This window comes from Mustela nivalis, assembly GCF_964662115.1.
Source record: "Mustela nivalis genome assembly, chromosome: 8".
Lineage (NCBI taxonomy): Eukaryota > Metazoa > Chordata > Mammalia > Carnivora > Mustelidae > Mustela > Mustela nivalis.
The window spans coordinates 24,555,871-24,583,451 of record NC_139027.1 but is presented as its reverse complement, the minus strand read 5'-3'; the positions used below and the strand labels follow the sequence as shown (position 1 = coordinate 24,583,451).

General features: G+C 47.6%; 1 protein-coding gene across 2 annotated transcripts in view; it reads left to right on the top strand.

Annotated features, from left to right (window-relative positions):
• Positions 1–26,989, top strand: part of XDH (xanthine dehydrogenase) — a 61,840-nt gene extending 34,851 nt beyond the window's left edge. For both annotated transcript variants that reach the window (XM_082745269.1, XM_082745270.1), the window contains exons 18-36: positions 2,349–2,472; positions 4,559–4,678; positions 5,361–5,457; positions 6,242–6,366; positions 6,710–6,843; positions 7,226–7,313; positions 8,484–8,570; positions 13,983–14,174; positions 14,368–14,513; positions 15,303–15,384; positions 15,935–16,030; positions 17,394–17,522; positions 18,180–18,254; positions 19,642–19,694; positions 21,448–21,562; positions 22,343–22,408; positions 23,092–23,280; positions 24,596–24,772; positions 26,333–26,989. In XM_082745269.1, coding sequence (XP_082601395.1) covers positions 2,349–2,472; positions 4,559–4,678; positions 5,361–5,457; positions 6,242–6,366; positions 6,710–6,843; positions 7,226–7,313; positions 8,484–8,570; positions 13,983–14,174; positions 14,368–14,513; positions 15,303–15,384; positions 15,935–16,030; positions 17,394–17,522; positions 18,180–18,254; positions 19,642–19,694; positions 21,448–21,562; positions 22,343–22,408; positions 23,092–23,280; positions 24,596–24,772; positions 26,333–26,383 — 2,146 coding nt within the window. In that variant the 3' untranslated portion in view covers positions 26,384–26,989. The remainder of the gene's footprint in view (positions 1–2,348; positions 2,473–4,558; positions 4,679–5,360; positions 5,458–6,241; positions 6,367–6,709; positions 6,844–7,225; positions 7,314–8,483; positions 8,571–13,982; positions 14,175–14,367; positions 14,514–15,302; positions 15,385–15,934; positions 16,031–17,393; positions 17,523–18,179; positions 18,255–19,641; positions 19,695–21,447; positions 21,563–22,342; positions 22,409–23,091; positions 23,281–24,595; positions 24,773–26,332) is intronic.
• Positions 26,990–27,581: the final 592 nt, after the last annotated feature.

Here is a 27,581-nt window from a genome sequence, read left to right as displayed (position 1 = left end):
GGAATCTCCACACTGTTTTCCAAAGTGGCTGCACCAACTTGCATTCCCACCAATAGTGTAAGAGGGTTCCCCTTTCTCCACATTCTCCAACACATGTTGTTTACTGTCTTGTTAGTTTTGGTCATTCTAACTGGTGTAAGGTGGTATCTCAATATGGGTTTTTTTTTCCAATTTATTTATTTTCAGAAAAACAGTATTCATTATTTTTTTACCACACCCAGTGCTCCATGCAATCCGTGCCCTCTATAATACCCACCACCTGGTACCCCAACCTCCCACCCCCCCCGCCACTTCAAACCCCTCAGATTGTTTTTCAGAGTCCATAGTCTCTCATGATTCACCTCCCCTTCCAATTTACCCCAACTCCCTTCTCCTCTCTAACTCCCCTTGTCCTCCATGCTACTTGTTATACTCCACAAATAAGTGAAACCATATGATAATTGACTCTCTCTGCTTGACTTATTTCATTCAGCATAATCTCTTCCAGTCCCTTCCATGTTGCTACAAAAGTTGGGTATTCATCCTTTCTGATGGAGGCATAATACTCCATAGTGTATATGGACCACATCTTCCTTATCCATTCGTCCGTTGAAGGGCATCTTGGTTCTTTCTATAGTTTGGCAACTGTGGCCATTGCTGCTATAAACATTGGGGTACAGATAGCCCTTCTTTTCACGACATCTGTATCCTTGGGGTAAATACCCAGGAGTGCAATTGCAGGGTCATAGAGAAGCTCTATTTTTAATTTCTTGAGGATTTGATTTGAATCTCCCTGATGGCTAGTGATGATGAACATTTTTCATGTGTCTGCTACCCATTTGTATGTCTTCTTGGGAGAAGTGTCTGTTCATATTTTCTGCCCATGTCTTGAGTGCATACTGAGTGCATTGACCGTGACCCACATTGTAGCTACATTCAGAGAACTTGGCTCTATCCGAGCAACATGTGAGTGATTGTAGTAGGAGGATAGGGGATTCTATAGTAACTGCAGAGGCCCAGACTTTCTGGGCTGCCTTCATGGGGAAGGCAGGGAGGTACAGTGGAAGTGGACCTGGCTTGGGCTTCTCACAACCTAATCTCTCCCCTCACCCCAGCAGTGCTGCTCTCTGGCTGGGTGACTTTGGACAAGCCACTCAATTCTCTGACACTGAGTTTCCCCAAATGTAACCTAGGAATAATGACAATGATTTTTGGGAGGTTCTGATGTGGATTGCCTCTTTGGAAGTTGGTTGGTTCTCAGAATAGTTTCCATACTTTTCTGAGGTGCCTCAGGGCAATTTCCCCCATGGGGGCCTGGGCCAGAGTGAGCTGTACATGGTTGAGACTGTTATAAGTGATAGTCTCCAGACATTCTCCCTGGGATACCTGTTGGGGGGTCAGGGTGTCCCACCATTCTGGGATAGCTCCATGAAGGTGGGGAGAGAAAACTGGCCATGTGACGATATTCAGGGCCATTCGGTTTGTGGTACAGCAAGCACCCCGATGTGCTGAGTCTGTGTGGAAATTAGCTGTGATGTGGGTTTGAGCCTGAGCTTTTAAGAGCCAGTGCTGCTCAGTGTCCACAATAGCCAAACTATGGAAAGTTTGGCTAGATGTCCATCAACAGATGAATGGATAAGAAGATGTGGTATGTATATACAATGAAATATTATGCAGCCATTAAAAACCCCATGAAATCTTGTCATTTGCAATGACATGGATGGAACTAGAGGGTATTATGCTGAGTGAAATAAGTCAATCAGAAGAAGACAATTATCATATGATCTCACTGATACGAGGAATTTGAGAGGCAGGGTGGGGGTTTGTCGGGGGAAGGGAGGAAAAATGAAACAAGATGGGACCAGGGAGGGAGAGAAACCATGAGAAACTTTTAATCTCAGGAAACAAACTAAGCACTGCTGGTGGTGGGGGGATGAATAGGTTGGCTGGGTAAGGACACTGGGGAGGGTATGTGCTATGGTGAGTGCTGTGAATTGTGTAAGACTGGTGATTCACAGACCTGTAGCACTGAAGCAAATAATACATTATATATTAATTAAAATTTTTTTTTAAAAGTCAATACTACTCACTACGATTTGGTTCTCTAGTAGAAGGTCCATGGGGGTGGGCAGTCCTGCTCATCTTCTGTCCCCCACAGCACTCAGCATGGTGGCCTTCACAGGTTAGACATTCAATCAGTTTTTGCAGAGTGGAATAGGATAGGATAAGATAGGATATAGAATATAGGCTAGGATAGACTAGAATAGACAAGGAGGTGGAGAAGGGAGGAATGTCAGAGGACAGAGTGGGGTGGTGGGTCTTCTGCTCTGGTTTCCTGCCTGCAGCCCTCACTGTGCTCCTTCTTGCAGGTCCATAGATATTTCAGAAGCTCAGAAGGTGCCAGGGTTCGTCTGCTTTATCTCTGCCGATGATGTTCCTGGGAGTAATAAAACAGGAATTTTTAATGATGAAATGGTCTTTGCAAAGGATGAGGTAGGTCTTGGATTTCTTTTAGACGTGAAGTTAATGGAATGAATGCTTGAGCTTTAATTTATGCTCATGCCTCCAGATCCCTAAACTTGAAAAGACTCCATATTTTCACCTACTGTGGCCATCACGCAACTGACCAGAGTGCAGAACAACCAGTAAGGAGACAGAGTCTGTTTGGGGGCACTTTAAACTTTTGCTTAGTGTTTACTTGTTTTTTTAACTGAGGGTTGCTAATTGCACACAGTAGGATGGCTCCCTGCCAAAGGGACAGTTAAACAAGACTGGTGATTGTTTTTGAACTACCAGTTATGTTCTTAAGGGTATAATGTTAAGTTCCTTTATTAAAGAAAATAAAAATATGGCAAACAAGCTAACCAGAGTAGAAATCACAATACCATTGCTATGTGTATTGATAATTCACTTCTATGAAAATTCATCTACTGATATATGGAGTTATATGCACACACACTTTCCAAACATTCAAGAAGGTGGCTACAAAAATCCATATACTTTTTAAAAAAAGATTTTATTTATTTATTTGATAGAGAGAGAGAGATCGAGATCACAAGTAGGCAGAGAGGTATGCAGAGAGGAAGGGGGAAGCAGGCTTCCTGCTCAACAGAGATCCCAATGTGGGGCTCCATCCCAGGACCCTGAGATCATGACCTGAGCTGAAGGCAGAGGCTTAACCCTCTGAGCCACCCAGGTGCCCCAAAAATATACTTTTAGAATAGTTCTCAGTCACTTTACAATTCCAATACAGATCAAATGCAAATTGGAGATGAGTGAGCTATGGCTGAGGGTCAAATTCACTTTGTAATACACAAGTAATACACTTCACTTGTATTAATGTACAAGTGAAGAAGAGCAACCATAGCTACCACCATGAGACACGAGGACTCCATTTGACAGAAGAACAAATTACTTTGACAATCTTCAAGAACCTCTAAGACCCCTGCTAGTATAATGGCTAGTGAGAATCAGCCAGGTATAACCACCAGAGCACTAATCAATTAAGTCAACAACTTAACTGGGTCCTCAAGAAATGATGATTAGATATAGTATGGGTTTCCAGTGTCAGAAACCTCATATTCCAAAGTGATGTCTTGGACAATTTTATTTTATTTTATATTTTATTTTATTTTTGGTTTATGTTTTGGGGGATGTTGGAAGATTACATGTGAAGAAATGAAATCATTAAGTAATGAGAAAATGACAATCCTTATTCTATAAATCTAACAAAAAACCAGGTTATGGGTCATCCAATCAAAGAACCAGTAGTCAAAGAACCAGCATTTGGGAACTACTGGTTCTGGGCATCTAGATGAAGAATAAGACATGATTGCTGCCTTTGAGAAACTTCTGGATGTAAATCTGAAAACAAGATAAAAGGGAGTGAAGTGGCAGAAGAAAATGAAACTGGAAGTCAGTGCTAAGATTTAATCGTGTTGTGGCAATGAATGTGCCTTGCCTTCTGTGTCTGCATCTTTTCACCTGAAGAACAAGGGTGTTGGAATGGATCTGAGTCAACAGAGAGACTTTGTGCTGCCATACCGCCCATTGTGCTGCTCATGGCAGACATGAGTAATCAATTGCCACATTCTATCCCAGGCAACTTCTCAGCAAACCGCCAGTAGTAAATCATCAGGATTGGTCTTTGAGATGAAGTGAGTGTGCCCACCTGATACTAGTGATCTCCAAGTCCTATTCCAGTTCCACTGATTCTAAACACTTATGAAGAAGCACTTAATCCCACATAGACCCATAACCTGTTTTTTTGTTAGATCCTTATAGAATAAGGATTGTCATTTTCTCATTACTTAATGATTTCAATTCTTCACAGGTAATAATCTTCCAACATCCCCCAAAACATAAACCAAAAAATAATTAAATATTTAAATAATTAGTATTTTACAATACTAGTTTAACATACCAGTTGACAAAGGCATGAAAAGACCCCAGGGCATTCCTAAAATGTACCTTAAGGAAACTGTGGGGGCAAAGACTTGCTTTACCTTTTGAGCAATCCAAAATAACTTGTTTTGTGAGGCAGATGTGATATCCTTTAATGGTCTGGCTCTGTTCCCAGGTGACTTGTGTTGGGCATATCATTGGTGCTGTGGTCACCGACACCCCAGAACATGCACAGAGAGCTGCTCTAGGGGTGAAAATCACCTATGAAGAACTTCCAGCCATTATCACAATTGAGGTAACTGAGAAAGGGTGGCATGGAAAAGGGTGAACTCCCTGTCCCTGGAGGAAATTTCACTGGGATCCTCTGGGAAGGATTTTTATTTTTTATTTTTTAATTTTTAATTATTTGTTTATTTATTTTTAGTTTTTTAAAAATATTTTATTTATTTGAGAGAGAGAGAGAAAGAGAATGAGAAAGAGAGAGCATGAGAGGTGAGAATTCAGAGGGACAAGCACACTCCCCGCTGAGCAGGGAACCTGATGTGGGACTTGATCCCGGGACTTCAGGATTGTGACCTGAGCCAAAGGCAGTTGCTTAATCAACTGAGCCACCCAGGCACCCTGGGGAGGATTTTTAAATGATTTCCAGTCCTGGGATTGTGTGATCTTCTAACACCTTCCCCATCATGGTCTCAGACTCAGTCCACCAGGGGCCAAACGAGGTTCCTCCTTCTCAGTGCTAGCTCCCATTGGTTCCCTGAGGGACCCTACTTTTCCTCAAGATCCAAGTTTGTCCCCCAGTCTCTGAGAAAACAGAGGAATGCAAGCCCCCAGGTCACAGGCAAGCTTACTTTACATCTGTGTAAGACATTTGTAGAGATGTCTTTGTGAGAAGAGAGAGGGAGTTCCAGCAGCTTCTCTTCCTGGACCTGCCTTCTCTGAAAGTCCAGTCACTGAAGCTTCTTTCTGGTCCTCAGGATGCTATAAAACACAACTCCTTTTATGGGTCTGAGCTGAAGATGGGGAAAGGAGACCTCACGAAGGGATTTTCGGAAGCAGACAATGTTGTTTCAGGTACAGCTGGTACCTACCATGGGGTCCCGGGCACGGGCTGGCCCTGGTGTATGAATTAAATTCAAGGGCTGGACCTTGGGTCCTGGAGCAGGGGAGTCAATTTTTACCAGAAGAGTCCTCCTGACATTTGTAACCAAATAATAGACAGTTGGCGGGGAAAGACGCCTGTCATCTTCATCTCTGTCCTTCTGTCTTGAGGCTAGATTAGACCTAAGTGATTCTAGGGAGCTGGGGGGTGGGGGTGTGTCGAATTTGGAAGACTGCAGGGAAGGTAGCAGCCACAGATCCTGGCTCCCCACTGTGGGCCCGCAGTCAGTCCTCACCCATCCACAGCCAGGGTGCTCCGGCTCCTCTCCTCCTCACCCACCCCCCACAGCTCCCACGTGGTGGAGGGATGCTGACCAGACTCCTTTTGGAATTGTCACCTACACTGTCCCTCATGCACTAAATCACTGGCGAGCTGGCTCTCTAGCTGGCCGGATACCTTCGGTTTCAGAAGATGTTCTCACTTTCGGCTTTGCATTCACATCTTTTAATTCCTTCTTTAACTTTTCCAAAATTTTACAATACTAGTTTAACATACCCATTGCATTAGGTATCATTCTGGTTTCTTTTTTGGGGTTGGGGATTCGGCTCCCCGATGGCTAAGGTTTTGAGCCACTTTCCACCCATGCTGGGAACCTGGAGGTTATCTGTGAGCAGTTAGTTCCTGCCCAGGGTCCAGGGCATGTGTACTCTCCTAAGTGAAGTCGGGGTCACTGTGGGGGTCTTGTTGCTCTCCTAGGTGAGGTGTACATTGGTGGCCAAGAGCACTTCTACCTGGAGACTCAGTGTACCATCGCTGTCCCGAAAGGCGAGCAGGGGGAGATGGAGCTTTTTGTATCTACACAGAACACCATGAAGACCCAGGTAGGCATCAGGCATCCTGTGGGTTAGCTCCGGGACCCAGGGAGGAAGCTGGGGAGTGTCAGGCAGACCAAGTGTGGCTGTGTGGGACATGGGAAAAGGAGATCTGGGCTGGTCCAGAAGGGGATTTGAAGGTCTGGAGTGCTGGACCCCAGCACTGCCAGCTTAAGGGCTGCCTGGGTAGGTGGGGGACAGGGGGCTTCCAGAATCAAGGAATGTCTCCACAGTCACCGCAGTAATTAGGCTCATGGATGTTGGGCAGGCTCTAGTTCAGGCTTGAAGGAAGTCCAGATGATACATTCAAGTGCAAGTAATTTTTTGTTTTGTTTTGTTTTTTGGTCCATAGAGCTTTGTTGCAAATATGCTGGGGGTTCCAGCAAACCGGATTTTGGTCCGAGTGAAGAGAATCGGAGGGGGCTTTGGAGGGAAAGAGACACGGAGCACTGTGGTGTCCACAGCAGTGGCCCTGGCTGCATACAAGTGAGTCTTCCCTGCCAGCTCCTGGGAAGGAGAACAAGGCTGCTTCTGCCAGGAAGGCTTTCTAGATCTTCCCCTTTTAGAAGTAGATTCCCCTTGCTTTGAATTTTCCCAGCCTTCTGTTTTTAGAATTCTTGGGCATTGAGATGAGGGTAATGGATTCATGTCTTGTCTCCCCTGCTTGGCTTTGAGGGCCACGCTACATCCTCTATTCCCTGCCTTGTCCAGCACAGTGCATAGATAGTTAGACAGTGAGGCAGCCCAGCACAGGTCTCCCTGTCCTGGTGGAAAGAGGAGTGTCCTGTGCTGTTTTTATCCCTGGGACTGACAGGAATGGGCCGTTGCAGAGGACCCCAGGGTTCTAAGCCTCTGATGCCTCCCTCAGGACTGGCCGCCCTGTACGCTGCATGCTGGATCGCGATGAGGACATGCTGATAACTGGTGGCAGACATCCCTTCTTGGCCAAATACAAGGTTCCAGATGTTGGGGGCTATTCCGGGATGGGAGAGACAGTGCTTCTCATTGGGAAAGCTGGGGATGAAGATCCAGGAATCCAAGGATGTACTCTGAACATTTTTCATGAGTACCTGTAGAAGTTCGAAGAAGAAATAGCCATGAGAAAAATTCAAATTGGCCAACAGTAACATAGAGGGGTGATGCTGGCCGGCCACCTCCCAAGTGATGTCCCAGCATGGTGTTTATGCCTTTTGCAAATTTGCTCTGGTCTATATCTGATCTTTGTCCACTCAGGCTGAGTGGCATGACTTTTCAGCAGCCCCAGGGTAAATCTGTCCTGCAGAATGTCCTAATGTTCATGCGTTCACTGTCTGGGGTGAAGACCAGAATGGCTGTTTAGAGCTTAGTAATTTACAATGAGAAAGGAAACTGCCCAGGGCCTGGACAGGCCCCAGTTGTTAGGGTGGGCACCTGCCCCATCAGACTGTGTATGATTGGTCACTGCCACTTCCTCTGTGAGACCACCCCTTTTCTGGGTCCCTGTGAATAACCATCCTGTCCCCCTAAACACGAGTATACCCTGCCAGATCCCATGTGGGAGCCCTTCTCTCCATGAGCTGGCTTTGTACATCTCCTAACCTCTTCTGATTTTTGTTTCACGATTGAGTTCCCCCAAAAGGATCCTCTTTCCCTTATTCCCAAATTCTTGTGGGCCCAAAGAAAAGAACCAAGTTATTTTCTTTGGTTACTTTCTTTGTAACCAAAGAAAGAAACTTGGTCTTCTGAATCCCAGTTCCTCACTTATGGATGGCTACATAAGGTCAAGGATGTGAAAGCACACTCCTGCTTGTGGGGGACGTAACATGGTGTCTGCTGTAAGGGACGTCTCCAGTATCTTCCTCAGTTTTTCTGCCCGGCCCTCCCTTCTCTGCCTCCTCACTCCCTCTCACACAACTGGAAGCCAGGAGTAGGTAGGAGGAGGGAGGGGTATGGGGAGAAGATGTTTGCAGGGTTGAGGAACATGGAAGTCACTGGAAAGAAGTTAGTTCCTCTCTGCTTCACCTGTTAAGCTCTGGTGACCTCATTTTCAAGGTGTGATATCTTGTTCTGTCCACTTCCCTTCAGGTAGCCTAGGTGGGAGGGTTAGCAGAGGAAGAGCCCTGGTGAGAACTCCCTCTCCTCATCAGGTCGGCTTCATGAAGAACGGGAAGGTGGTGGCTTTGAAGGTGGAGCACTACAGCAATGCAGGGAACACCATGGATCTCTCCCAGAGCGTAAGTGCAAGGTACCCCTGCATCCTGGGGGTGGGGGTAGGGTGGGGGGTGACTGGGGGTCAAGGGCAAGCCCCACAGCCACCCTGGCATAGGCCTCCTCAGTTCCTGCCTGTTACTATGGTGGTAACCTCCCCACGGTCTGCACCCTTGGGTTCCCTACTCTTCGCTCATCTCCAAAGCATGAAATAATCATATTACCTTCCTGATTGGAAACCCTTCCTACTTTTTCCAGATATTTTGCCAAGCAAGCAAAGTTAGTTACAAAACTAGATGTATGGTTTAGTGACATTGCATGTATATGTATGTAAAATTAATGTATGCCTTTATAATATATACACACACACACACACATATATATATACATATATACATATATATGTATATATAATAGATATAATGATATGCATGGAAAATCCCAAAAGAATATACACTGAACAGTGATTGGTTGGGACAAGGGGGGCACTCACTGTCATTTCCTATATAACACATTTTTGTGATGCTTGAATTTTAAAGAATGAATTGAATTTCTTCTTTTTTTTTAGTAACCGTTTCCTTGAAGTATAGTTTACATACTATAAAATTCACTCATTTAAAGTATATAGTTCAGAGAATGGTAGAGTTTCATTCTTCTACATATAGCTGCCCAGTTTTCCCAGCACCATTTATTGAAGAGACTGTCTTTTTTCCACCGTATATTTTTTCCTGTTTTGTCGAAGATTATTTGAACATAGAGTTGAGGGTCCATATCTGGACTCTACTCTGTTCCACTGATATATGTGTCTGTTTTTATGCCAGTACCATACTGTCTTGGTGATCACAGTTTTGTAGTAAAGCTTGAAATCAGGTAACGTGATGCCCCCAGTTTTAGTTTTGTTTTTCAACATTTCCCTAGCGATTCGGGGTCTCTTCTGATTCCATACAAATTTTTGGATTATTTGCTCCAGCTCTTTGAAGAATACCGGTGGAATTTTGATCGGAATAGCATTAAAAGTATAGATTGCTCTAGGCAGTATAGACATTTTAACAATGTTTATTCTTCCCATCCAAGAGCATGGAATGGTCTTCCATCTTTTTGTGTCTTCTTCAATTTCTTTCATGAATGTTCTGTAGTTCCTCGAGTACAGATATAGTTCAATGGTTTTTTAGTCAATTTAAAGAGTCATGCAACCATTATCATGATCTAGTTTTCAAACATTTCCATGGCCCCAAAGTCATCTCTCACATCTCTCCTGTTCTTATCCTCCCAACGCCCAGGCCTAGACACCTACCATCTACTTTTTGTCTTTATAGATCTTCCTCTTGTAGTTGATGCATGTAAATAGACTTGTGTACTACGTCATAGTTTGTGTCTGGCTTTTTATCTTCAGATTAATGTTTTTAGGTTCACCCCTGTTGTAGTATGCGTTAGTCCTTCATTCTTTTCTGTTGACAGTATTTCATCATATGGATAGACCATGGTTTGTTTTCCATTCACCACTTAATGAACTTTTGAGTCATTCCCAGTGTTTAGCCTGTATGGATAATGCTACTCTGAACATTCTCCTATGAGTCTTTTCTGTGTGTTTTGTTTTTTAAAGATTTTATTTATTTATTTGTGAGTGTGAGAGAGAAATCATGTGCAGGGGAGAGAGAGAGGGGGAAGCAGGCTCCCTGCTGAGCTGGGAGCCCGATGTGGGGCTCGATCCCAGGACCCTGGGAGCATGACCATAGCAGAAGGCAGATGCTTAATAAGCATAGGTGCCCCTCCTATAAGTCTAATGTAGATATGTATTTTGTTAATTCTAGAAGTTAACAGTTATTTTTGTGATACTACTTTTTATAATTTTTAGAATCTTTATTTTATAACCATATTAGTTATATACACATAGATTCTTCTTATAAAAATAAGTCACATTTCGGGGAAAACGGAAGTTCCCATGAATCCTCACCGCCTGTGTTTCTCCTCTTTGCTAGGGGCTAACTGACTCAATTAGAAAACTTCACACTTCAGATCTAGTGTGAAAACGTCTCAAAAAAAGAAACACATTTAGCATTCTCACCATTTGCAACACATGCCTTTTGGTGTTGTAGGAAAAATCAGGTTGAAAAAGATGCAGTGCCTGTCCCCAAAGATCTTAGAAGCTTTTAAATTCAATTCAGCAAACATTTATTGAGTGCCTAGAGTGGCAACATAAAGAAGAATATACGGCTTTGTTTCTGCCCTCAGGAAGTTCGCAGTGTGGTGGGGAGACAGATAATAAAAGACAAAATGAAATAGAAGTACAAGTTGATAGAGTGCTAAGGGAAAGCAAAAATGGAATTAATTGAGACATACTAAAAGCATCTAGGATGACTAAGACTGAAATAACCAAAGACACAAAAAGCAACCTGTGGGAAAGAGAGACTATACATGGGGAAGTAAACCAAACCCCAAACGAAACAAACAAATAAAAACTGCCATTGGTCTCCTCAGAGAGATGAGTTATTATACCTTCAAGAAAGAATAGGATGCCATAAAAATGGAACAGTCAGAGAATAAAAATGAACTCTGGTGAATTAAAACTCTGAAAGCAGAAGGGTTGGAAGAAACTTGAGCAAATCTCCCTAAGTAAAGAAAAAAAATACAGAAAAATCTGAGAGAAGATACAACAAAATTCAAGGACTCATCCGGGAGATCCAAATAATCAAAGTTTCAGAGAGAAAGAATGGAAACTATCAAGAAGTGACTTGGGAAATCCCCCCAAACTGATGGCCATACAGTCTGAGATTGAAAGAGCCTTTCCAGGAAGCAGCACAATGAAGGAAAATAGACCTATGCTAAGTTTTTCATCACTGCAAACTTGGAGAAACCTGGGGGTAAAGAAGATTTTACAATTTTTTTTAAAGATTTTATTTACATATTTGACAGACAGAGATCACAAGTAGGCAGAGAGAGAAAGAGGAGGAAGCAGGGTCCCTACCAAGCAGAAAGTCCGATGCGGGGCTTGATCCCAGGACCCTGAGATCACGACCTGAGCCGAAGGCAGAGGCTTTAACCCATTGAATCACCCAGGCACCCCGATTTTACAATTTTTAGGAAGGAGAAAAACAGAACTGTTTCCAAGAATTGAAAGACCCTGATTGCATTTGCCAGTAAAATGCCTTCAGAATGCTGAGAGAAACTGGAAAACATGTTTCCAACCTAGAATCCTATATATGGCCAAATCATTAATTAAGGATGAGAGTATAAGAAAGACATTTCAGGCAGGCACGTCTCAAAAAGGTTCCTCTCTGTATACTCCTCTTATTTTTTTTATTTGTTTAAATTTTTATTTATTTATTTGACAGACACATCACAAGTAGGCAGAGAGGCAGGCAGAGAGAGAGAGGAGGAAGCAGGCTCCCCGCTGAGCAGAGAGCCTGATGTGGGACTCAATCCCAGGACCCTGAGATCATGACCTAAGCCGAAGACAGAGGCTTTAACCCACTGAGCTGCCCAGGCGCCCCTCCCCTTATTTTTTTGAGAAGATATTCAAGAATTTACTCCAACAAAATGAAAGTATAAGACTAGGAAAGGGGAAGAAGTGGTTTCCAGGAAGGGGAGATTTAGTATGGAGAGAGGCAAAGAGAATCTGGGATGAATGTGAGGGAAGATCCCAAATGGGCTGCCCATTGAAATTGCAGTTAGCCAGAAGTCTCCAGGAATAATTTCTTCTAAAAGATAAGACTGCTAGAAAGTTTAAAGTGTTCCAACATATTGAGAGCAGATTTCTAGCACTGGGGAAAACTTTAAGTTGACTTAGTAATAATTGCACAGAAAACTAAGAAAATGAGGGGTGCCTGGGTGACTCAGTGGGTTAAAGCCTCTGCCTTCAGCTCAGGTCATGATTCCAGGGTCTTGGGATCAAGCCCCGCTTTGGGCTCTCTGCTCAGCGGGAGTCTGTTTTCCTTCCTCTCTCTCTGCCTGCCTCTCTGCCTACATGTGGTCTCTGTCTCTGTCAAATAAATAAATAAAATCTTAAAAAAAGAAAACTAAGAAAATGAAAGAGTGAAGATAATCCTTAGCTCCAGGGGCGGTTGCTATCAAGAAAGAGAGAAGTAATCACAGTGTAACCAGGTGATTCAGCTGTCAGTAATGTTTACAGGATGATATCAAACTGCCTATGGGTCAGGTCAAAATATGACTAGATGTGGGGACGCCTGGGTGGCTCAGTTCGTTAAGCGGCTGCCTTCGGCTCAGGTCATGCATGATCCCAGCGTCTTGGGATCGAGTCCCACATCGGGCTTCTTGTTCTGTGGGGAGACTGCTTCTCCCTCTGCCACTCTCTCTGCCTGTGTTTGTGCTCTCTCTCTCTCTCTCTCTCTTTCTGACGAATAAATAAAATCTTTTAAAAAATATGACTAGATGAGGAGGATGGGGGACAGGAAGGTGATGTGATTTCAGGAATGGGGGTTAGGCGAGACTGATACCCCCCTTTTCTATAACAAGAAAGCAATATAAGAGTCTATAACTGAACACATCAAGAAGTCTGAGGCACCCGGGGGCGCCTGGGTGACTCAGTTGGTTAAGCAACTGCCTTCGGCTCAGGTCATGATCCTGGAGTCCTGGAATCGAGTCCCACATCCGGCTTCTGCTCAGCAGGGAGTCTGCTTCTCCCTCTGACCGTCTCCCCTCTCATGCTCTCCCTCTCTCTCTCACAAAAATAAGTGAAATCTTTAAAAAAAAAAAAGTTTCCGTGTAAGGCATTATTAGAGATGTGGAAGTTAGTGTGTAAGAGCTGATCAAATGAGCTGGGAGAGCTCTACGTGGGGTAGAAGGGAGGACAGGGAGGACTGCTGTGCTGCACAACACAAACTTACACAAGTATCTGACTCTTTAAGCGGTTTACCATACAACTTGGTGTAGTTGGAACACCAACTACGTAAAATCAATTCATCATAAGATCACCTATTTTTTTTTTTTTCTTTTTGAAGAGGCAAGAGATCAGTCCTAACTGGAGAGTCTGGGAAGAGCTTCCCCAGGGAGGAGCTGAGTGGGGATGTTGGTAGGTGGGTGAGGTGAGGAGAGGCATATCCGGTAAGGGGAACGTAGAGTCAACAGAGAGGATAAAAAATATGCTTGAAGAAGGCTGTAAAGAGTCTTGAATTCCACACTGAACCTTATACAGACTTCACTCCAAAGAGAGTAAGTGGCTTTTGGAAGCAAGTGGTTGACCTAGAAGGACCTTGTACTTTTGTTTGAGGGTTAGGTGAGAGGGTGCAGAGACACAGACACTGGGAGCCCAGGAAGGAGTCCTGTGTTGCATACCCCTTGATACGCAAGAAATAACTTGGGCCTGAGGAGCCAGGGACTGCTGGGAAAGACAGAGGGGGTGCAGCCCTTGAAGTCCCTTTTTTGAAGTGCCAATGACATCGGCGCACTCTTCTCTCCCATTTTGGTGTCTTATGCTGCAGATAATGGAAAGAGCCCTCTTCCACATGGACAACTGTTACAAAATCCCCAACATCCTGGGCACTGGGCGGCTCTGCAAGACCAACCTGGCCTCCAACACAGCCTTCCGGGGCTTTGGGGGGCCTCAGGGGATGCTCATTGCTGAGTACTGGATGAGTGAAGTCGCTCTGACCTGTGGGCTGCCGGCAGAGGAAGTAAGTCAGCCGGGAGTTTGGTGGCGCGAGTCACCCCTATTTTGAGGGGACAGTGGCTTTGTGTCTTGGGCATCTCCCGGTGGGGAGCAGAGGAGAGGCACGTGCTGTGGAGTGGGTCGGAAGCTTACCTTGAGGTTGCAACCCCTTCATCCATTGCCACCAGCAAGCCCTCGGTGTCTCTCTCTTTGCAAAGGTGCGGAGGAAAAACCTGTATAAGGAAGGGGACTTGACACACTTCAACCAGAAGCTTGAGGGGTTCACCTTGTCCAGGTGCTGGGATGAATGCCTAGCCAGCTCTCAGTATCATGCTCGGAGGAGTGAGATAGACAAGTTCAATGAGTAAGCATGGGGAGGGGAGGAGTCCGATGTTCTGGGAATCTCTCGGGTCTCATTTTCTGCAGCCTCTTGGTTGAACTCAGAATACCAGGCTAATAACAGATAAGACGCGGGAGGGCTGAGTTTGGAGCCCCTTTCATGGCCATCTCTTTAAGATCCTAAAATGATGTTGAACCTGGGGGCAGATGGGCTTACAGCCGGCCCTCAGCATCCTAGCCCATCAGTATGGTCTGTCTTTACATTCGCCCACCTTAGGGGAACACCAGCCCAGAACCCCGAACACTACAGTTGTATACCTGCCTCTGATATGAGTCTGTAAATATGACTTTGCCATCAATCCATCACTTGGGCCTCAGTTTCAACATCTATAAAGTGGGGATAATTATACTGACTCTGTTTCCTCACTGAGTTACCCAGAAAACCAAATAGAATGCACAGGGAAGGTGTTACTGGGATCATCACCAAGGTGTGACCCAGTTCATCGCTGAGACAGTCACAGTCCAAGATCACCGGGGCACCCTGACCCCATCTGAACTCCGCTCTGGGGGGAAGTGACAATACTTCTAAGTCCAGGCTCTCAGGGGTGGGTTCTGCTTCAGCTGCACGGACAGCACCCAGATCTGACCTTTCTTATTTGGTTGACCCAAGTGAGGCACAACTCAGTTATGGTGAACACTATGTGGCCTGTTCCAAGGATGACTTGTTCCAATTTTGCAAAAATGTCTGATACCATGTCTGAGCTGACACAAACATGGTAGAGAAAGTTCTATGAGAATCTTCTTTTTTCTCCAGGGAGAATTGTTGGAAGAAGAGAGGATTATGCATCATTCCTACCAAGTTTGGAATAAGCTTCACTCTTCCTTTTCTGAACCAGGTAATTGCTTTATATAATTTTGTCCCTCTGCCCTGGGCTGGGGCCCCATTTCCCCCTTTGTCTGCTGTATTGCAAAGGAAGGGTCATCGTCACTGGTAACAGAGATGAGTGGAGGGGCTCTCTGCTATTTAAATGAAGTTGAACTTGCATATTTCTGTTTGTCCAGAATGTCCCAGGTCAGTGAGGGTAGCATGGGACTCAGAGATCTGGGATCAAGTTCTAGTTCTTCCTCTTCCTGGTTGTAGGACTACAGAGAGCCACTCTGCCTTTCTGATCCTTGGCTTCCTCTGTAGAGTGCACACAAAAACATTTATCTGACCTCCTTCTTTCTGTGGACGGGAGACATGTAGAGGAATCAGAAAATGTTGGCAAACTGTTGAGGGGCTACATGATTAAATCATGAGATTGACAACCGCTGCAGGTTTTATCTACGGTTTCTAACCAAAATGCTGCCTCTGGTTTTCTTCCTCCTGGAATCTGGACCCATCAGTCCCAAGCCTCAAGTCGGGGTTGAATTTACTGAATTTTATGTTTGGTATCCTTCCCTTAGGCAGGAGCCCTGATTCATGTGTACACAGATGGCTCCGTGCTGCTGACCCATGGGGGCATGGAGATGGGCCAAGGCCTGCACACCAAGATGGTCCAGGTGAGCAGCCTAGACACTGGGAGCCCTCTCTGGCCCCACAGTGCCTGGGTGGTGGGAGAGGGTGTGGTGAGACACTAAGTGGCATTGCACTGCACAAGCAGAAGAGGCCCCAGCTCTGGCCAGGCTCTGCCGTCTGTTTACATGTGGTCTCAGGCAAGTCTCCTCTCCTGGCCTTTGTTTCCTCATCTGTGCAAAGGGCTTGGCCAGGTAACCCCCAAGGTCACTTCTGTTGCCAGCATTCTAGGGCTTTATGATTATGTTGGTTGCAAGCTCCTAGGGGAGCTTCCCAGGAGTGATCAGACACTGGTCCTTCTACTCAGAGACAGAAAAAACAGGCATAGGTTGGCAGGTCACAGTTTTCATAAGCAAAGGGAACTTATGTAAGAGGGTTGCCTTGGGAGGTGGCAAGATGAATGATCTCCACTGAATCTTAAAAGTTTATAGAGAGAGGGGCCTTAACTGGGTTTGGCCAAGGTCATGTGCAGGTGTTCTCAATGCCACATCATCATCCTTGGAGGTCGTGACCTTGGAGCCAACTTTGGGAGTAGGAAAGGCAAGTGGAACCCACATTCCAAGGACAAGGGAGGGGTGAGGAGCCTCTGGTCCACCAGGTCAGGCTCAAGGGTCAGCTGGGGGTCACATCTTTTGGATGCCCTTGCCCAACTGTGTATAAGTGGGTGTGTTGTGGGTATGAAGGTAACCAGTCCTCCCCCCCCCCCCCCCGCAGTGGAGCTCAGATATTGGAACTGGATTAGAGCTGGCACACCTGTTTGGCTCACCGACTGGCCAAATTGAATTTAAAAAAAAAAAAAAGAAAGAAAGAAAGCTAAGTTTAGCTTTAAAAAGCACTGTGAGTCACCATTGGGTTTACAAATTTTTATGTATTTTATTTTCAAGTTCCAAAAATTGTTGTTTATGCACCACATCCAGTACTCCATGCAATACGTGTCCTCCATAATACCCACCACCGGGCTCACCCACCTCCCACCCCCTTCCCTTCCAAAACCCTCAGTTTCTTTCTCAGAGTCCACAGTCTCTCATGGTTTATCTCCCTCTCTGATTTCCCCCAACTCACTTCTCCTCTCCTTCTCCCCATGTCCTCTGTGTTATTCCTTATGCTCCATAAGTAAGTGAAACCATATAATTGACTCCCTCTGCTTGACTTATTTCATAAAACAAAGTCACTCCATAAAGTTCTGCTTCAAACTGAGACAGGTATGAGACCATCCCAGTCTCAATAGGATTATAGTTTATAAAATTATTTTGTTGCCTACAAGAGTGAACCTGAGTCTATCTTGGGGCGAAGGCAGCCAAGCCCCATGCTAACCCCTCCCTGAGAAAGTGATGTTGTCTCTTTTCCCAGGTGGCCAGCAGAGCTCTGAAAATACCCACCTCTAAGATTTACATCAGCGAGACGAGCACTAACACCGTGCCAAACACCTCTCCCACGGCTGCCTCTGTCAGCGCTGACATCAACGGACAGGCTGTCTATGTGAGGAGCCTGGGCAGCCCCCAGAGCTGAGGGCCAGCCCAGGGTTCTGGTCCCAGAGAGCCCCCTGGGGTGGGAGCTGGAATGGTTCTTGTTGGCTCTTTGGCATTGGCTGTCTTATCCAGGAGAATGTTGTTCCTCCTGACACCAAGCTGAAAGAGAGGCCTAACAGCCGAAATCACTTCCATCAGAGCCAAGGAGGTTGAGTGTAGGATGGGGAGGAGATTTGGAGGGTCACAAGGAGCATTCTGGAAAGATATACTCCCCAGTGTTAGAACTGATCAAAAGACTATGGACAAGGTTGGAATTGGATTTGGGGGTTGGCCATGTCAGACCCACAGGCTTCTCTTTCCACGTGGAAGATGTAATTAAAAAAAGCGTTTGATGGGAGAAGTCATCTCCTTTGGGATCCTTCAAATAATTCATCTGTAGCCTAAGAACTGGGTGTTCTCCCATAGAGGCCAATGCTGGTCTCTTCAATGGGGTCCTATGGCTTCTATCCTGGGCCTCAGTCATTCCTGAGAGGGTGGCAAGGCTGTCAGAATGGCACCATGGGCACAGCATTGCTTGGAGTTGGCCCTGCTGAGGCCCCTGGGCTTTTGCCTGGGCCAGGAAATGCAGAAGGCTAATGTGTCTGGTATGCGGTGGATGTGTTCTTAGGAAGCTTGTCAGACCATCCTGAAAAGGCTGGAACCCTTCAAGAAAAAGAATCCTACTGGCACCTGGGAAGACTGGGTAAGTCTGAGCTGGTCGAAGGCAGGCTATCTGTCCTTCCTGCAGCAGGAATAGGATCACGATCTAGACACAGGCAGAGAAGCTGAAGTGGTGGGTATGGTTTCACAGGACAAGTAAAGGCTCCACCTTGCTGGGCCCCTTTCTCTGTGGTTGTCATAGTTGAGGGAAGTCACCTGAGGAAAAATTTTGATCCAGGATCTTGACAGACCTGTGAGGACTGGGAGATGGGCTGCCCTGAGCCTTGGAAGGTGGGGTGACTGCTGAATGGGCCTGACTCTGGGCCTGGTTCCACACCCCACTCGTCCTCAGTCTTGATGAGCCTGGTTTTCTTCAAACCTCCTGCTGTGGGAGGGCTGCCCCTAGTAGCACGTCCCCTTCCAACTCTGGAGTCCACCAAGGCTCCATCTGTGAAGGAGTGGGGGAAAAAGACATTTCCCAAGAGTTTATACCATTCCTGTGGTTTTTAGAAGTCACAGGCAAGCACTCATAATAAGAAGGAGCCCAGTTCTCTGGGTTCTGGTTTGGAGGCCTGTGTGTCGGGGACCCTCAGAGGGAAGCCGCAGGGAGGTCTCTCTCTGGAGGGAGACTTCATCTCTTCCAACAAGCGGACACCTTAGTGGCAGCCCCGCTTTATCATCTTTCAGCATTGGGGTGGGAAAAGTGGGCACAATGGTAACATACAGAGTGAGCCCACACGTGACCCAGTCAGATAGCATACGCTTCCTTCTAGAGACCCAAAGAAAACAAGCTATTTCTCTCAGACCCCGTCCACTTCCCTTCCCACACTCACAGATACCACACACGTTAATACCACACGAAACTAGCTTGGTTTGGGTAGTTTGGATTTCAGCATGGAGACACAGAGAGGCAAGCTTGAGCTGGGCCTTGAGGGAGGGAAAGGATTTGGGCAGATACAATGGAGGAACCGTGCGAACAAAGGTGTAGAGCTGTGGGGACAAGGAGGGGCTAGGAGAGAGCTGCCCCTCGAGTTTGGCTGGCGTGGATGTGTGTGAGACCTGAAGGCAGAGAGAACCCTGGGGTCCTGAATGTCAAGCATGTTCTTTAGAGATGATGGGGGGACTAAGCTCTAGGGCTGGGGAGTGACATGGGCAATATGTTGGGATGCTCACTATGTTGGTCTGAGCTCCCTTGTGGCCTGGGGAGGCTCCTCAAAGGGCAAAGACCACCTGAGAGGCTGCTAGCCTGCAGGCATCCTGTGCCTTCTCCTCACACAGGAGCATGTGAGGCAAAGCTTTGTGGGGGCAGGGGGAGAGCCACTGGTACACAGACCTGGTCTGAGGAGGGTGAACCCGTGAAACCTCAGTGCTGGGGCAGGGATCCTGGAAACCATGCTAAGCACTTCCTGTTGTCTCTCTCCTCTCCTCAGGTCTTAGCTGCCTACGTTGACGCAGTGAGCTTGTCTGCAACCGGCTTTTATAAGTAAGTACGGAGCTGGTCTCACCCGCCTCACCTTGTGTTCTCATCCTAACCTCTGAAGTGCCCCCCAGCACCGGACGCTCCCAGCCTTTGGTGGGGAGAGAACAGTTCCCCTGAAACTTTAATCTCTTCAATGGGCTGCGGCTCGTTTCACTTTGAAGATGCTCTAAAGTGCCCAGCATCGCCAATCTGTGTGCCAAGGAGGCAGAAGCATGAGCCGTCATATCTGCAGACCTGTGCTCTGGTTCTGGTCTGGAAGCGTCTTCTTGAGCTTGGAGAGATTGGGGATCTTGCTGGGCCTGTTTCCTCGTTAACAACCTAGTGGGACCATCCCCAGCCACCCCTCCCTTGGGGTTCTCCTAGAACCTGGGGCCAAGTTACCTACGACCCTTCCTCTGTACCACGCATCGGATTTCTGCCTGGAGGCTTTCCCTGGAAAGAACCACGGGAGGAGTTAGAGCACGTGGTCTGGTTTCAAAATCCAGACGTCAGTGGCGCTGAAAGTGAGATTCGGAAAAGAGCATATACCTTCTGCTACTTTGAAATTCAGTAGCAACACGAAGAGCTAGAGACCTCGCCGATCTGATTCCAAGGCTGTAAAAAGATGCAATTCCAAGGCTGTAAAAAGATGTCATGCTATTTCTTACCGGCCGTCATGTTCCAGCTTTTTCTGGGAAGTTTAACTAGGACCTTTTCTTTCGCACATCAATGGGTTTGGAGAAGAAGTTCAATATGTATTTTAGGCAAACAAACATTTTGCCAGTGCCTCTGGGTTTCGTGATACTTGACTTGTGCAAACACGCGCATGTGCGGATTTTCTCAGAAGTTCTTGCTTCGTTTTCAGGGTTGATAAAACTGGGTAATATAAAGGAACACCCAAGTGAAGATGGCGAAATCCGAGGTCAGAGAAGGTGGCAGGTTCTCCTGGGAGAATTCTTTCCCCTCAGCTCGGCGCTGGTTTTACGTGCATGCAGACTCCGATCCCATCAGCTCACGATTTTCTGTGTCATGAATAAAAAAAAACACGGGTGCGGGAGACTATAAACTCCAGGTGTGAGAAGACACACACACACACACACACACACGTATGACTCATGTGAAATTGGAATTGTGTAAGATATTCAGGATTAAAGAAGAAAAAAAATATAAGAGAGCATCTGCTTTTATCAATAACACTTTCCCTCACATCCTTTGTTGGAACCAAGAAGGGGCCCATAGCCAAGGAATCATGCAGGCAAGTGGTTCCAGGTGCACCTGGGCTGCAGGAGCTGCTGACCTCAGCTCTCACCTGGAGAAAGGTGAGCGGCCCAGGAGGCAGCAAAGGCCGGCTCTCTGGTTCCTAGATCTCGAACACCAGCTCAGCAGATCCTTTAGGAGTGCAGCCTTCATGTCTTTCGTGAGCTTGGACAAGCGTGTCCCGTTTCTACCACGTAGAAGCCAGCATCCTGATTCTGTATGCTGCTCAGCTGTGCGGAATGATTCTCATAAGACCCTTGGGCAAAACTGAGCAGACAGGAGGCAGAAAGCTCTGGAACACCTGGATTTCATTAACAGGTTCAAAATATTAAAAGCACATGGGCTTTTACGAAGAACAGCTGAATGAAAAAAAAAAAAAAAACCTTTGGAGTCTTAGGATTTTGTGGGTCAAGGTGTGTGTGTGTGTGTGTGTGTGTGTGTGTGTGTGTGTGTGTGTGTGTGTGTGGTGAGGGGCAATGCTCATCTTAGCACATGTTACGATTTCTCCTCTCTCTCCCAGGACACCCAACCTTGGCTACAGCTTTGAGACGAACTCAGGGAACCCCTTCCACTACTTCTCCTACGGGGTGGCTTGCTCCGAAGTGGAAATTGACTGCTTAACAGGGGATCACAAAGTAAGGGGTTTGCAAAACCTTTGTACTAAGTTAGGAGGAAGGGAGGAGAAACGAGCGACTTGCAAACACTAAGAACGCACTTTCTGGCTTGGAAAATAATGTCTGACATCACAGCCTGGCAGACTTCCTAGAAAGGACCAGCGAGCAAATATTTGAGGCTTTTTTGGGCCCCCAAAGACTCTGCTTCACCTCCTCTGCCCCCCATCACGGAAGCAGGAGAACAGCCACAGACGAACGCAAACGAACGGGCATGGCCGTGTTCCCCTACGAGGCTGTTTGTGCACACTTGACTATGAATTTCACATAATTGTCACGTGTCACGTCATATTCCTTTTATTTTTGTCAGTCCCTTAATAAGGCAGACACCATTATCGGCTCACAGGTCCCCCCAAAACGGGGCTCAGGCTGGAATCAGCCCAGGGAACGTAGTTTGTTGTCTCCTTCCTGACACGATCGACCCAGACTCAGGTTCAGAGCCCAGGGACCTGGGAACCGGCCTTCCCACTCACGGCGAGGTGTGTGCATGTGACTCCTGATCACAGCCGAGCGTAGCCGCCACCATCCCCTGCCCAGCCTGTCCCAACTCAAACCTGAGCATCGACGATGCCAGTGCAGACTGGCAGGGCCACAAACACCCTGCCTGAGCGCGCCCAGGGTCCTCTGCTTCTGAAAGTGCCATTCGGTTGATGCAGTGATTCAAGGGTCCCCAAGCCCCATCTGTCATCCCACACCTTCCTTTCTTCTCACACTGCGTGTTCTCCCCCCCTCCCCCCACTACAGAACCTCCGCACGGACATTGTCATGGATGTCGGTTCCAGTCTGAACCCTGCCATTGATATTGGACAGGTAAGGCACCCGGGTGACCCGGGGGGTGATGGGCTCGGCCGTGGGTGTGTCCCCTGAGTTCCGCGGTGAGCAGGGAGGCTGGGAGAACAAACGTGTGGGCCCACAGAGTGTGGCAGGTGCCCTCCAAGAGATCCAGAGTAAGCCCCAGCGGGGTCACTGCTTTTCCTAGAGCCAGGCAGGGCTGGGAGTCCACAAAGCCTAAATCCACCATCCCAGAAATTCCTCCTGTCTTGCGGGACTGCCTGCAGGCACATGGTCCCCCTTGGCACATGGGAGTCATGTTGACCCCCGAGGGACGCACAGCAACCGTCAGCCTGGGAGACTGCTTCTCAGCTCTGAGTTCCCATTTCCCCAGTGGCGGCACAGGGGGGAACAGCTCCACCCCCTCGGTGGCAGATTTTAATGAAAAATTATGCCTACCATGGTATGAGTCTCCTGGAATCGCTGACAAGTTCTAAAACTAATCTCTAGTGTTGATGCCTTCTCCCTGCCTACCTCAGTGCCTGGCAAAGGCCCAGAGAGGTGATCCCAGGCTGGGCGGGGGCCAGGTAGGCTGTGGAGGGCTGATTTTTACTCCTTTCCGGGCCCACTCCAGGTGAGGCTGGTGCCTGATGGGGCAAGCAGTATCTGTCCTTGGCCGGGGCGGGGAAGCAGAGTGACCGTGCTTTCTGTCTGCCTTGCAGGTGGAAGGGGCCTTTGTGCAGGGCCTCGGCCTTTTCACCCTGGAGGAGCTGCACTACTCCCCAGAGGGGAGCCTGCACACCCGTGGCCCCAGCACCTACAAGATCCCTGCATTTGGCAGCATCCCCATTGAGTTCAGGGTGTCCCTGCTCCGTGACTGTCCCAACAAGAAGGCCATCTATGCATCCAAGGTACCGTTGCCCTGGGTCTGTGCTGCCTTCTGGTCTGCACGGTGGGGGGCTGTGGGGGAAGGAGGGGCTCCACCACAGGTCTGCTGGTGGTTGGTCTGGAAGGACCAGAGGGCTTGACGCTAGCTTTGGTGAGGATGGCAGAAGGGTGGGCTGTCCCTGCCTGAGAAAACAGAGCTGGGATGATACTACTTGTGTGTGGTCAAAGCTAGCTCCTTTGGCTGCACTCAGAGGGATTCCTTAATCCAGTCGAAGTCTACAAGGTCGAAGCCTGATCTTCACCCATGTCTCACGTGTGCATTTTGATGCTTGGTCCTAAAGATGATCCCACATATGCCCCCTCCATCCGTTATCCCACAAGAATAGCATATTCATTGCAGATTGGGCAACACCTCTGTGCCAACCCTTTGTCCCCTTCAGTGGCTGGCACTTGACCTTAAACTTGATCTGCATGCCTGAAGGATTCTAACCAACCTCTATTTCCTTGCCGTTCCCAGTAAGGATGGAAAAACGGTCAAAAACCAAGTCAGCTGACTGATACAGTCCTAGACCAAAGAAGGAAGACAGATGATCACTTGTAACTGTGAAACTCACTCATTTGCTCATCTCGTGGTTTACTTTACTGTGGCTGGGTCTGGACGCTCTGTGATCCTTGCCATCGACTTTCACGGTTTGACATGCATTGGGCTCACTGCAGATGCATGACAAAAATGCATTTCTGTGGGACCCATCCCTAGATTCAGTAGGTCTGGAGTAAGGCCCTGGAATGTGCATTTTTAACAAGTGTCCCAGGGATTTTGATGCAGGAAGTTTCTGATCTATGCTTTGGGGGGACAAAATAAAACAACCTAGTTAATCAATTAATTTATCCGAGAGAGAGAGCACAAACAGGCAGAGTGGCGGCAGGCAGAGGCAGAGGGAGAAGCAGACTCCCCGCTGAGCAAGGAGTCCAATGTGGGACTCGATCCCAGGACCCTGGGATCATGACCGGAGCCGAAGGCAGACATTTAACTGACTGAGCCACCCAGATGCCCCTTAACTATAATTATTTAATACAACTTTTCATGGTACATTTTATTTGCATGATGGCATCAGAGAAAATCACATAGTGCGAGTTAAAAGAAATATGCCAATGAGGTTGAGTCATTTCCTAGGGTTACTTGTTCTCGGCTCCTGAAGGATTCTGACCAACCTCCCTGCCTTACTGGGAGCAGCCTGCTGGGGCCAGCTGGAGTTCCAGGCGTCACCGGCCCTCCGGCTGTGGAGGCTGGGGTCACGTTGCCTGATTCCCTCTGATTCTCGTGCTCTGTCCATCCAGGCCGTCGGGGAGCCGCCCCTCTTTCTGGCAGCCTCTATCTTCTTTGCCATCAAAGACGCCATTGGTGCAGCTCGAGCTAGGAACCCAGATTGTAAGATGGAGAAGCTCTTCCGGCTCGACAGCCCCGCCACCCCGGAGAAGATCCGCAATGCCTGTGTGGACAAGTTCACCACCCTGGTATGAGGCCCTTCGAGTGTCCACACACTCTGGGGGAGGCCGGGGCAGAGGCGTGAGCACTACAGAGAGGATAGTGGGATGGCAGGCTCTCTCTCTCCACTGGGCAGCCTGGGGTCCAGGTTGCCTTCCTTCTGCCATTGAGGCGGCCCCTTGCTGGAAAACAGCAAGAAATTCCCTTCAAGCTGCAGCTTGCAGCTGGGCCTTCTTTGAGGGAAGAGGGTTCCTCAGTGCCCAGTATCATGCACAGATTTCATTGTTTGCCAAGAAGATGAGTGTGACAGATATAAGTCCCCAAGAGCCTAAATCTCTCGTGTCCATCCCTGGCACATTTGAGACCTTTCTTTGTGAAGGCCGCTGTGTGATGACTGCAGAGTCAGGGACAGAAATGGGTGTTAATGCATTAATTAGAGGCAGCGCGTTTGTTCTGTGATTGCTGTGTGCCTCATGGATACAAGCGTGGATGGGTCCCCGTGAAGTCTGGGCGATCTTTCAGGAAACCAGATGAGCGCATTACAGCGTCATGGGTTACTACCTCGTGTGCGTAGAGAGTGTAGCTGGGGTTCTGTAGTCATTGGAATCATTTGGGGGAACCCCTAGAAGATACTTAGAGTGGTCAATGCCTGGAAAAAGGAGACCACACAAGGACAGTTTCTTCCTGCTGGCCCAAGCTGGTTTTGCCCCTGGGTACGTGAGAGGAGATTTGAGACCCAAAGCCTTTCAGGGTTTGGGTTTAGAGGTGAAATGGCTACTGATGGATCCAAAGCGTTCCAGGGATGGGGAGGGCCCAGCAGTCTCCAGAGCAGGCGAATCTGCCATCCCAGGTCTCAGCACTGAGGGGGCAGGAGGCTGAGGGGGCAGGAGGAGGCAGGCAGGCCACTCTCCTCTGCCAATAACTTTAGCTATGGGGTAAAGACCACCAGTCTGTGTGGAGCTTCCAGACGGCGAGGCATGCCCATGGCTCCACAGTGACTTTCCCACAGCCCAGAACCTTCCCACCATGGCCACGACACTGACAAGTTCCCCAAACTCCATTCCCTGGGAGGCGAGGTGTCGCATGGCTTCCCGTAAGGTTGCATGGGTTGCAGGTTAGCTCCTTGCAAACAGTCTGACGCAGAACTCACTGATTTAATGAGCCCCTCCAGGTCCTCATACCCAAAGCAAAGATTCCGATCCAGGCCCCTTTACTCTGTTATAACATTCTAGTGATTTAACACCCCTGCCGTGGTTTTGCACACATAGCTGATTCTAGGGACCAGTCATGCTTTCCAGGATTGTGAGTAGCATCTGTAAAGGGACCACTTCTGTATTTGGACATCCACGCGCCTTCAGAGCCTCCGAGAGTGCCCACCACACAGAGAGCGCTTCGCATAAATACATGAATGACTGAGAGATTAAGGGGTCCTGTCCTGGGGGTGTTCCCAACAGCTGGGACTGCAGAAGGGTGTTTGGTCTCAGAAGGGCGGTTGGCAGCGGTGGGAGGTGGCGCGTGCGTCAGAGCGGGCCGTGCTTCCTGTGCCGTGGGGAGACCCCTGTAATGAGTGCTCTGCCATTCCTTCCTAGTGTGTCACTGGTGTACCAGAAAACTGCAAGCCCTGGTCTGTAAGGGTCTGAAGAAAAAGCCCCCAGCAGAGCCACGCTTCGTAACCCCAGAGCTTCCGTGGAGTGTGGGAAAAGCCCCGCGGAACATGAGTCTGTCCATGTCGTGGATGACCCTGCCTGACTTGTCGGGACGGTGTTTGGAAGAACACTGAATCCATTGGAAGATGTGGATAAAGACCCACTTCACAAACTTAACGATAAGCCCATTCAGAACTGTTAGGCCCATGTAACTGATAAGCTATTGGAATCTTTTTACGTCTGTTTTAATCATGTATTTACAATAGGGTTAAGAAGTATTTGTGCCACATCCTAACTCACAGGCTGTATAATCTCAGGGGCTGACGGTCTCTGTCCCTCAAGGAGGGTGTCCACAAGCCTCCGGAAGCTTCAATTCTAAATCCACGTGCCTTCCTCAGAAAGCCTCCCTGTCATCAAACCAATGAACATCACATTATAACTTCAGATGCATATTCCAATCTGCAGTGGGACAGTGGGGTGAGATTCAAACCTCCAACCGCCTTTGGGTCACTGTACAGAATGAACAATGAAACAAATTCAAGGTTAATTGAATCTGATCTTGTTAAGTGGCAGAAAATAAATTATTCTATACCATCCAAAGCCAACCAGCCTGATTATTGAGCACCCACAATGTGCTAGGTTTCTTTCTCTTCCCCTTTGTATGTTAAAAAAAATCAGGTTGGGGCGCCTGGGTGGTACAGGTCATGCTCCCAGGGTCCTGGGATCAAGCCCCGCCTCAGGCTCCCTGCTCAGTGGGGCAGCCTGTTTCTTCCTCTGTCTGCCTCTCTCTATCCTGCTCACCCTAACAAATAAATAAAACCTTTAAAAAAAAAATCAGGTTGAAAAATCTCCATTGGATAGCAGAGTAATTTCCATCTAGAAATCATGCTGCCAAAATCAAGATCAGCCAGAGGGATAGCAGTCAAGGAGCCTGGGTTCTCCTGCCAGCTGTGTGCCTATCTGTGCAACCGTGGTCCGTCATTTCTCTTTTCTCTGCTTTACTGAAGAATGGAGGGATTGGACTGGAATAATCTCTAAGGCCTTCTCCAGCTCTAGAAGTCTATAAATATATGACCTGAAATCTCCAGTTATATAAGGGATCTGCAGCTATTAGAGGCTTGGCTTCCTTACTGGGATGTACTTTCTGGGCTTCATGAATCCTGCTTAGTTCCTCCCAAGTTCTTGAGATTGG